The sequence below is a fragment of the Schistocerca cancellata genome, chromosome 4 (assembly GCF_023864275.1).
Source record: "Schistocerca cancellata isolate TAMUIC-IGC-003103 chromosome 4, iqSchCanc2.1, whole genome shotgun sequence".
Taxonomy (NCBI): domain Eukaryota; kingdom Metazoa; phylum Arthropoda; class Insecta; order Orthoptera; family Acrididae; genus Schistocerca; species Schistocerca cancellata.
This window is the reverse complement of record NC_064629.1, coordinates 929,909,172-929,921,194: the sequence shown is the minus strand read 5'-3', so window position 1 is coordinate 929,921,194 and position 12,023 is coordinate 929,909,172. Positions and strand designations below refer to the sequence as shown.

General features: G+C 37.8%; 1 protein-coding gene across 1 annotated transcript in view; it reads right to left on the bottom strand.

The window, feature by feature from the left end:
* Positions 1-747: 747 nt before the first annotated feature.
* LOC126185120 (probable chitinase 2) overlaps positions 748-12,023 on the bottom strand; it is a 277,984-nt gene continuing 266,708 nt past the window's right edge. The window contains exon 8 of the mRNA XM_049927938.1: positions 748-1,384. Within this exon, the coding sequence (XP_049783895.1) occupies positions 1,139-1,384 (246 nt within the window). The 3' untranslated portion in view covers positions 748-1,138. The remainder of the gene's footprint in view (positions 1,385-12,023) is intronic.

Below are 12,023 nucleotides of genomic sequence, written 5' to 3'. Positions count from 1 at the left end.
TGCTGGAGACATGATCAGTGGCTTTAATGACTCAAAGCAGCTACAGACTCAAACAAGCTCAACAGGCCAAACTGTTTTTATAACATCATGAACTGACTTGTTTGGATACATATAAGCAGTTTGGCTTGCTGAGTTTGTTTGAGTCTGTAACTGCTTTCTGAGTCATTAAAACCTTTGATGACGTCTCCAGATTGGAAAACAAAGTTTTAGACAGAGAATTGTGCCTTGAACAGCAGCCTAATACCCGTAACACAAATATCAGCAATATCACATTTACAAATAATTACTTCCTTATGCACATGTTGAGTGGCTTAATAATTTCTGTGTGTGTGTGTGTGTGTGTGTGTGTGTGTGTGTGTGTGTGTGAAATTTCAAGTATGATGCTTCTGTCACCAAACTGATCTGTGGATAAACACATTACTGTGTAAAATTTCTGAAAATCAATCCCCCCACCCCATTCCATTGCCATCAAGGTCCTCATTAACTTCTTGTTTATACTCTTATTTCATCTGCTTACTAATTGCTTCTATCATTTTCTGCCCTTATTCATGTAAGCCTTTGACTACTAATTCATACCTCCCTCTCAGCTTCAGTTACCTCTTACCTGGACCATTACCCATAACTCTCTGTTCTGTCTACTGTCACTAGAAAAGTAGATCTGGCAGAAGGAGACTGTATTCAACTTCTAAATATGGTATAATCACATGTAGAAAGGCAACAATTCATATCTCAAAATCAACCACTAAATCTTTTTTAAGATCCTGTATTTAAGTTTCAAATATTACATCCACACATCAAGTGTTCACAGTAAAATAATTATCCTACATTTATGAAAAGAAGTTGTGTAATATAACATGAATATCCTTTTGTAAGATAATTACTTCAAAAATTACAAACATAAGAGCTCCATAGTGAATGTACAAAAATGCAAAACTTCTAAACTTAATGTAGGACAAGTAAATTCCGAGTGACACTGGAATGTTTACAGAGAAAATAGTCGCACTCAGAAAAAGGTTTTTAATTAGTTTCACAGATGCTGTGTAAGTTGAAAGTCTGAGCATTATATCTTCTGATCATATGCATGTGGCTCAGCACTGCATTTTAATGCATGGAAGAAGTATAACTATCAAAAATTATCTTATAGTCGGAATAAATACAGAAAACTTAGGAAAATCAATGATGCACATCCGCAAGAAGCAGCTGCTGTAGAACCAGCTACCTCCATACCCGATGAGTCACTCTTTTGCTGTGATGACTGCACAATTGCTTTGTTTATTGTGTGCATTAAAGGATAGATGCCTTCGGAACACTCGCCACGGAAATCATCTGTATCTAAAGGCCACACCATGATACCACCCAGTTCAAGCTTCATGGCCAGATTTATCTGTAATCAAAAGATTGTATTGCACTTTGTATGGCAGTTATGAACAGGTGAAGGAGGCACAGTAGCATTTACTTAATTGAGCTGCCACAGACAGACCATTTCATGTATGAGAACCCACATGAACAGGAACCATAGCAAAGAAAACTTGCTAATATTTAGTAAGAAGCTAAAAGAGAAAAAATGGCCTTGTAACTTAAGTGATGAAAACTTTGAGAAATTCCAAAACAGTTTTCTTGGTGTCTTTAATGAAACATTTCCATCTAGATTCTGCAGCAATAAAATGACAAATTAAAGTGGAGTCATGGCATAAAAATTTCTAGTGTAAGGAAAAGGCAACTGCACAGAGAATTAAAAACATAATAAAGATATTGATTTCATTGAATATGTTAGACTCTATAAAACCATATTTAAAAGAGTTGTCAAGGGTGAAAAACAACTGGCAAATAACAGGCTAATTTTAAATCATAAAAATAAGACAAAGGCTGTGTGCTAAGTCATTAAATCTGAGTTAGGTGTAATAAATGCCTGTAATCACAAAATTTCAGAAATTGATATTGAAGGAAATACTACTGTAAGTCCAGCTCAGACGCCACAGTACTTTAATTAATTCTTTATAGATGTAGCAAAGTCCGATGTAGATGTAACAGATTATCACAATAAAGTAAATCCCTTCAGTCTGGGTGAAAACTTCACAAAAATTTTAAAAGTTACTGTGGAGGATGTAGAAAATGCTATTCTAACATTAAGAAACAAAAAATGTGCAGGTTGGGATGGAATACCCACTAAAGTAACTAAAGTGGTGCACAATAAAATTGCAAACCCACTAGATCAAATAATAAATCAATGTTTTGAAGAGGGATGTTTCCCAGAGGTACTGAAATGTGCTGAAGTCAAACCACTCTTCAAGAAGGGATCAAGAGAGATTATGGGAAATTGTCATCCTATTTCAACTCTTCCAGTCATATCTAAAATATTTGAAAAACTTACTCTCGCCCAAACCCAAAACTTCATTGCAAAATATTCTGTTATTCTAAACAATCAATTTCGTTTTCAGCAGGGTAAAAACACCATAGATACAGTCAACAGTTTCATTGAGTAAATAAGTACATCATTAGACAAGAGAAATAAGATGGCAGGAATTTTCTGCAACCTCACAATACATTGGTTGTTTACAAACTTGAAAAGTACGGCATTAGTGCCAGTGCCCTACAATGGCTTAAACCCTACTTATCAAAGAGAAAACAAATAGTTAACATCACTTTAAATGGCGCATATTACTTTTCTAACTGGAAAAAAAAATAAAAATATCTCAGAGTGTTCCACAGGGCTTCACATTAGGCCCAGTCCTATTTCTCTTGTATGTTAATGACTTACCATTAAATATAGCTCCCTATCAATTCTGTTCGCAGATGATACTTCTGCCTTACTTGAACGTCAGGATCCGGAAAAAATTCCCAAATCTGTGACCAGTACCCTCATTACCTTAGAAACTTGGTTTCAGCTAAATGGGTTGAATCTAAGCATATCTACGACTCACATGATGCAATTCAAAACCAAACAGTCAAAAACTGAGCAGATTAAGATTGTTCACAATAGCCAAGATATAGAAGAAGTTCACTCAGTCATATTCTTAGGTTTAAATGTAGATGAAAGTTTGATCAGGCAGGAACAAATTGCATACCTATCAAAGAAACTGAGCAGCTTTGCATGTGCAATGCAAATATAATCAACTGCAACTGACATGGAGACATGTAAAGTAGCATAAACAAGCTACTTTGAATCCATTATTAGATATGGTATCCCTTTTTGGGGTAACTGAACGAACATAAGTATGGATACTAAAAATACAGAAAAAATCCTTCAAAATATGTGCACTGGAAATCACAGAGAACCGTGTCATCTATTATTTAGAAAACTTAAAATATTAACTCTGCCATTCCTAAACATATATGTGATTATTATATTTTTGTACACCAGACATGAATTATTGATGGAAACTATTTTGTCCATTCACATGATACCAGAAACAAAGAAAATTTTATGCTCCCCACCCAATGCCTAAGACTGTATGCCCAGTGACCTCAATACATGCAAATGAAATTTTGTGATAAATTAAAAGGGAAAAAGTTAATGCAGATGAATTTAGGTCCATTTAAAAGAAAGCTATATGAGGCTCTGACACTGAAATGTTATTACTCAGTGGATGAATTTATGCAGGACAAACTGGAAATTTGAGCTGGATACAATGTATTACATATTCTAAGAAATATCCTTATAGTGTTATTATTTGTTTAGTGCTGCTATTTATTGGAGTAAAAATCATTGTAACTTTATTATAAATTTTTGACATGTCTCCACTATGTAAGCCAAATGGATTGCAAATGTATATCATGAGGTGAATAAAACACAATTCCACACAATGGTCAGAACTGTCAAATAATAAAGAGTAATATTTATTTAATTAAAGAAGTTTGTATTTCATATTTCATTTATTAGCAATATTATGTTTTGGTGTATAAATCACATCTATAATATAATTCTATATTTAGATCTACAGAAATAATCTGGAAGCCACCACACGATGTGTGGCAGAGGGTACCCTGTACCACTACTTAGTCATTTCCTTCCTTATTCTGCCTGTAGTAAATAGAACGAGGGAAAAATTACTGTCTATAAGCCTCCATATGAGCCATAATTTCTTGTATGTTCATGGTCCTTACACACGATGTATGTTGGCAGCAGTAGAACCATTTGGCAGTCAGCTTCAAATGCTGGTTTTCTAAATTTTCTCAACAGTTTTTCTTAAAAATAACGTTTCTTTCCCTCCAGGGATTCCCATTTGAGTTCCCAAAGCATCTCGATAATGCTTACATGTTGTTCGAAACTACTGGTAACAAATCAAGCAGCCTGCCTCTGAACTGCTTTGATGTCTTCCTTCAGTCCAACCTGGTACAGATCCCAAACACTCACACAGTACACAAGAATATGTTGCAACAGCATCCTGTATGTGGTCTCCTTTACAGGTGAACCACTCTTCCCTAAAATTCTCCCAGTAAACTGAAGTCAAACATTCATCTTCCCTACCACAGTTCTCACATGCTTGTCCCATTTCATAAATAGTGGAAAGGTCTTCACCTCTGAGTTACTGCTGCAACCTATCCATTTGACTCTGCTTACTGTATTCATCTCTTAGTCTTGCTCTACAATTTTTACACCCCTCCCCCCGCATACTATCTCTCTCTTTTCCTCTCTCTTTCTCTTTCTGTGATGAAACAAGCTGGAATATTTTTACTTCCCCTCTTGTTTTGCCATCTGCCTACTTAAATTCGTATTTTCATTTTTGAACTAATTACCATTAACATATGTGAGTATAATCTGTACCTCTACATCTACATCCAAACTCCGCAAGCCACCTGACGGTGTGTGGCGGAGGGTACCTTGAGTACCTCTATCAGTTCTCTCTTCCATTCCAGTCTCGTATTGTTCGTGGAAAGAAGGATTGTCGGTATGCCTCTGTGTCGGCTCTAATCTTTCTGATTTTATCCTCATGGTCTCTTCGCGAGATATACGTATGGGGGAGCAATATACTGCTTGACTCCTCGGTGAAGGTATGTTCTCGAAACTTCAACAAAAGCCCGTACCGAGCTACTGAGCGTCTCTCCTGCAGAGTCTTCCACTGGAGTTTATCTATCATCTCCGTAATGCTTTCGCGATTACTAAATGATCCTGTAATGAAGCGCGCTGCTCTCTGTTGGATCCTCTCTATCCCTTCTATCAACCCTATCTGGCACGGATCCCACACTGCTGAGCAGTATTCAAGCAGTGGGCAAACAAGCGTACTGTAACCTACTTCCTTTGTTTTCTGATTGCATTGCCTTAGGATTCTTCCAATGAATCTCAGTCTGGCATCTGCTCTACCGACGATCAACTTTATACGATCATTCCATTTTAAATCACTCCTAATGCCTACTCCCAGATAATTTATGGAATTAACTGCTTCCAGTTGCTGACCTGCTATATTGTAGCTAAATGATAAGGGATTTTTCTTTCTATGTATTTGCAGCACATTACACTTGTCCACAATGAGATTCAATTGCCATTCCCTGCACCATGCATCAATTCGCTGCAGATCCTCCTGCATTTCACTACAATTTTCCATTGTTACAACCTCTCAATATACCACAGCATCATCCGCAAAAAGCCTCAGTGAACTTCCAATGTCATCCACAAGGTCATTTATGTATATTGTGAATAGCAACGGTCCTACGACACTCCCTTGCGGCACACCTGAAATCACTCTTACTTCGGAAGACTTCTCTCCATTGAGAATGACATGCTGCATTCTGTTATCTAGCAACTCTTCAATCCAATCACACAATTGGTCTGACAGTCCATAAGCTCTTACTTTGTTCATTAAACGACTGTGGGGAACTGTATTGAAAACCTTGCAGAAGTTAAGAAACACGGCATCTACCTGGGAACCCGTGTCTATGGCCCTCTGAGTCTCGTGGACGAATAGCGCAAGCTGGGTTTCACACGATCGTCTTTATTGAAATCCATGCTGATTCCTACAGAGTAGATTTCTAGTCTCCAGAAAAGTCATTATACTCGAACATAATACGTGTTCCAAAATTCTACAACTAATCGACGTTAGAGATATAGGTCTATAGTTCTGCACATTTGTTTGATGTCCCTTCTTGAAAATGGGGATGACCTGTGCCCTTTTCCAATCCTTTGGAATGCTACGCTCTTCTAGAGACCTATGGTACACCGCTGCAACAAGGGGGGCAAGTTCCTTTGCGCACTCTGTGTAAAATCGACCTGGTATCCCATTAGGTTCAGCAGCCTTTCCTCTTTTGAGCGATTTTAATTGTTTCTCTATCCCTCTGTTGTCTATTTCGATATCTACCATTTTGTCATCTGTGAGACAATCTAGAGAAGGAACTACAGTGCAGTCTTCCTCTGTGAAACAGCTTTGAAAAAAGACATTTAGTATTTCGGCCTTTAGTCTGTCATCCTCTGTTTCAGTACCAGTTTGGTCACAGAGTGTCTGGACATTTTGTTTTGATTCACCTACCGCTTTGACATAAGACCAAAATTTCTTAGGATTTTCTGCCATAGAACTTTACTTTCGAATTCATTGAATACCTCTCATATACCCCTCCTCACACTATATTTCGCTTCGCGTAATTTTTGTTTGTCTGCAAGGCTTTGGCTATGTTTATGTTTGCTGTGAAGTTCCCTTTGCTTCCGCAGCAGTTTTCTAACTTGGTTGTTGTACCACAGTGGCTCTTTTCCATTTCTTACGATCTCGCTTGGCACATACTCATCTAACGCATATTGTACGATGGTTTTGAACTTTGTCCACTGATCCTCAACACTGTCTGTGTTTGAGACAAAACTTTTGTGTTGAGCCGTCAGGTACTCTGAAATCTGCCTTTTGTCACTTTTGCTAAACAGAAAAATCTTCCTACCTTTTTTAATATTTCTATTTATGGCTGAAATTATCAATGCAGTAACTGCTTTATGATTGCTGATTCCCTGTTCTGCGTTAACTGTTTCAAATAGTTCGGGTCTGTTTGTCACTAGAAGGTCTAACATGTTATCGCCACGAGTCGGTTCTCTGCTTAACTGCTCAAGGTAGTTTTCAGATAAAGCACTTTAAAAAATTTCACTGGATTCTTTGTCCCTGCCACCCGTTATGAAAGTTTGAGTCTTCCAGTCTATATCCGGCAAATTAAAATCTCCAACCAGAACTATATTATATTACTGTTAAGTTCATTTCCCTTGTAGAGTCCCTCTGTATATTCCTTTCACCTTTCATCTCTTCCTTATTTGCTTAGTACTGGTTTCCATCTGAGCTACTGATGGTCATACAGATGCTTCTCTTTTCTCCAAAGGTCTCTCTAATTTTCCTACAGGAAGTATCTGTCTTTCCCCTACTTATACGTGCTTCTATTCTTCTGTATCTTCTCTAGCCATTCCCCCTTAGCAATTTTGCACTTTCTGTCAATCTTATTTTTTAGACGCCTGTCTTCCCTTTTGCTTGCTTCATGTGCTGCATTTTTATATTTTCTCCTTTCATCAGTTTAATTCAGTACCTCCTGTGATAAAACTCAACAGCATTTTAAAAATTAGTTTGGTTATTAAATGAAATTCTGTAGCTTAACCTCAATTTCATTGTCATTTTCCCCAGTATTAAGGCATTTATCATAGTGAATAACCGGCCTGAGAATTCCATTTTCATTGAACTGCCTCATTTTGACATCATTATCATTGTCGTGTCACATAAATGATCCTTATTTCAACTTGAGGAAACTCATTAGGTAATGATGAACTTATAAAGCACCTGTTTTCTTAAATTTTGCATCAATATCTGCACCAAGTCTTCGATGATGGGTGATAGATGCCTATGTAAAACTGTGTCATGAACCTTAGTACAGCCTCTCTTCCAACATTCTTATCCAGTTTCTTACCATTTCATTTTATTCATAAACTTTACTAATCTGAGTTTACTTCACAATTGGTGGGATTTTCACTTAATTGAAACATCTTAAATAAGCACAAGCAAATGTTAAACATGGATGACTGCTTCACTTATGGCATCTTGAAGTAATTTTCAGACACAGCATTCAGAATCATGTCACATGAATCCTTGTCTCTGGCATCTGTTTTCATACCACGACTCTCCCAGTCTATAACTGGTGAGTTGAAGTCACCCCCGCATTGCAACAAAAAGATCAGAAAAATTATTTCCAGAACGAGATTTTCACTCTGCAGTGGAGTGTGCACTGATATGAAATTTCCTGGCAGATTAAAACTGTGTGCCGGACCGAGACTCGAACTCGGGACCTTTGCCTTTCGCGGGCAAGTGCTCTACCAACTGAGCTACCCAAGCACGACTCACGCCCCGTCTTCACAGCTGTAAGCTTTACTTCTGCCAGTATCTCATCTCCTACCTTGCCCACGAAAGGCAAAGGTCCCGAGTTTGAGGATCGGTCCGGCACACAGTTTTAATCTGCCAGGAAGTTTCAGAAAAATTATTAATGATATTCTGCAAGTTCTCTCTGAAGCACTCTATCACTACAGCTTTCAACTCAGGTGGTCTATAAAAGCATCTTATTACCATTTTTGCCTAACCTTTGATGTTTAACTTCATCCAAATTCATTTACATTTGGAATCCAAGATAATGTCACTAGATATTATTGAGTTCTTTACTGCAATAAATACGCCACACACCGAGTGCACACTGGCATTATTTACCACCCTTCATGCTATTTCCCTGAAGGTTTCCAATACCTGCATAGTGATGGAGCTCCCAATAACTAGCATAGCTGCCCTCAGCATTTGTCCAGACTGGGCAAGAAAATCAGCTACTGGCCCAACAGGAGAGGCATCCCATGCTGGTTCAGAAGTATTATCAAATCAGGTTAGCACGTCATACCTGTTACTTAGGCATAAGGAGCCCGCTGTATGGGCCGTTCCCTCTTTTGCCTTCTGCCCAGTGATGCTAAAACCCACACTGTCCACCAATCATGCTTGAGTGAGTATGGCCCATTCTGATGCTGTGTATCAGAAGATGCAGCATCAACCAGGTCACCAGGAGATCCCAGTGGCACCAAAGGTGTTGCAGATCTTATCACCAGCTGATGTTGCCACAGCTTTGGGCAGTAGCCAGGAGCCTGCCAACCACAGCCAATGCAGCTTCCAGCTGTTTATGGAGACCCATCAAACTTCCTTGTGTCAGCTAACAAGTTCAATTCCTAGCCAAATTGTACTGTGTAAGGAAATTGAATTCCACAAAAGAGGAAATCACTGTCCTATGTTCTTTGCACCTAGTTCCACTGGAGCTATTCTACTTTAGTTGTTTTATTTTCATATTTTCATTTATATTTAGTCTTTAGTCGAAGATGTCCACAGAGCCATGTTCTGAAATAGTGTTTTGTTTCAGACAGTGCCACAGTTTACCCCACAAGTTGTAACGCAACACACGTCATATTAACACAGACAAATCCACCTGATGGTGAAAGTTTAAACCCTTGAAATGCATTATGGATACAAATAAAGAGTGACTGGAAACAGTAAACTTGTTGCTTTATTCTGTATCAATAACAGTCACAACAGTGCCAAACGTGAAATGTTTGCATTTAAACTTGTATAAACTTTGTAAAAAATTGAAAATGAAACAAAATCTATGAGTGATGTATAATAAAGAACAGATTTTATTGGTTCGCCATATATTACTTTCCTGGAATTGTGTTTTCATTTTAATTTTACTTTGAATTTCCTTACTCTGAACAAAGCAAATGCACTGATTGTGTCACTGAAGCCAAGTTTAGTAGCTGTGTTGTATTTTATCAGCAAGACAGCTATATTTGACAGGCTGTTTTCATCCTTGCTTGATCCTAAGTAGTGTTTCACCACCTTTAATTTGCTGAAACTGCAGTCACTGGCACTGTCACAAATATCCTCAAAGCTAATTCAGTGTTCAGATAAGCATCTATTAACCATATATTGCATGACTCTTTTTTAAAGAAACCAATTTCAGCAGAAACAAAAAAAAAACCTGGGTGTAGGGTCTGACACACAAAATACTATAAGACAGGTTGAACATAGAAATTTTGATTTATTAAATTCCTTGGCTTTTTGTCAAATGCCAACATAATGCCAGCATAATGATGCTGAAAACAGTCTAGCTCAATGCAGCCAGACTGTGCTTGTTGCCAGACAGCAACATCATTCATATATGAGTGGTTTCCTTAATATTATACATAAATTTATGGTTTATTGTCAGATGGCAACAACATGCAATAGAGGGTTAATCCTTACTTTGAAAAACCTCAGAATATCCAAATGGGAAGCCATTTAAGTGCTCTTCATCAGCTTTATCACATGTGACTTAATGACAACTATTTTGTTTACTAGTTCTGTTGTATCACTATCTGGGCTGTACTTGGCTCAAAAATAAGCTGCACATTTTTCAGTATGAGATACAGAGCTTCCATTTAAGGCACTTTGATGCCACACAAACCATGTCAGTGATAGCGGTCTGTTGATGGCGGTACTTGGATGATATGACACTATAGAAGTGGCTCTGTGGCAACTGTGTGTGTCTCCTATTACAGGCCAATTGCAAGGCTTCTTCTCATGTGTATAATATTGAAACATGAGAGGCAGAAGAAATCATGCCCCATCCTGATTAATTCTTAAAGTCCCCCCAGATATTTATTACATGTGGCCTTGGTGGGGACCTTATCTTGCCATCTTGTCACTGTCTCAGAATGACCCTGACTGTATGGCAAGATCTGATATGTCCTGCATCTTAGCTGAACCTATACATTTCTAAATAAAAAATGAGGTCAAAAGTCATGGGAAGAGTTTTCCCATTTAAAGATGTGCTGTGTATAATGCCTGGATGTTGCAGGTAAGTGCAGCATAGACTAGACTAGACTTGATATATAAGCAGTTTGTTACACACAGGTGTGTAGTGAACATGGCAGCATGTCATGAGTTAATTGACTTTGAATGTGTGGAGATTACTGGTACATGACACATGACTCATAGCATATAGGAGATTTTACAAGAATTTGGGTTACCAACAGCATCTAGGGTGAATTTTCAGTATCACAGAGATAATTTTTTGATCCCATAAACTGTTGCACATGACAACTAATAGATGACATCTCACTGCCTCTACAGAGCCACATGGGACAATCAACAGCCTACTGTGAGTAAGATCACCACTGATTTCAATGTGGCATGTTAGGAACTCATTTCATCAGGACTGTATGGAGACAAATGCATCAGCAGCTGAAGACCAACATCCAATCCAGGGCATACTCATTACTTTCAGCCACTCGGTGTATTTATCCATCTCCTGATTCAAAACCACAATATAGCTGAAGCTTTTGCTGTTGTTGTCATAGCTTCTCACATGATATATCCCAGCTATCTTATTTCTGTTCTGTTGTCAGAATCTCTTGCAGGTTTTCTCATCCTTCTCTTTTTTCCTTCTGTTTTTATTTTTTTCACCCACTAGCTCTTCTGCTGACATTTCCCTACTCTTTCATATTCTTTATATTCCAGGTTTGATTCTTTCCATACTCTGGTTATACCTTTCTGTTAGTATTCCCAGTTGACTAATACATTATTTATAAATTTTTCCATTATTATTATTTGTACACATAAAATATTACTTAAGCATGAGTTCCTGTAAATGCTGCACTGCCATCTGTAGCAAAAATTTCCAAATGAATGCCTGATGAAGTGTAAGAGAAGGGCTTGAAGATTCTAAACTTACCAGGTAAAACAGTTAATTAATGGCTTGATGAAATCAAAAACAGCATATATTGACTATCTGACCTATACACTGGACTCAGTCTTATATTTGCACAGTATTTCACATACACATAATTACTGGAGTATAGTTTTTAGTTGCATACACTTCACAAAACTAAATGTTGCTCTCAGACAAGCTGCGTAAAAGTAGTTTTGGAGTGGTGTCTAGATCACTATCAGTGTGTATAACTTTTCAACAACTTAAGAACATGTTCGTTTATGACACTTCCTGGCAGGTTAAAACTGTGTACCGGACCAAGACTCAAACTTGGGACCTTTTCCTTTGGTGGTGGTAAGTTC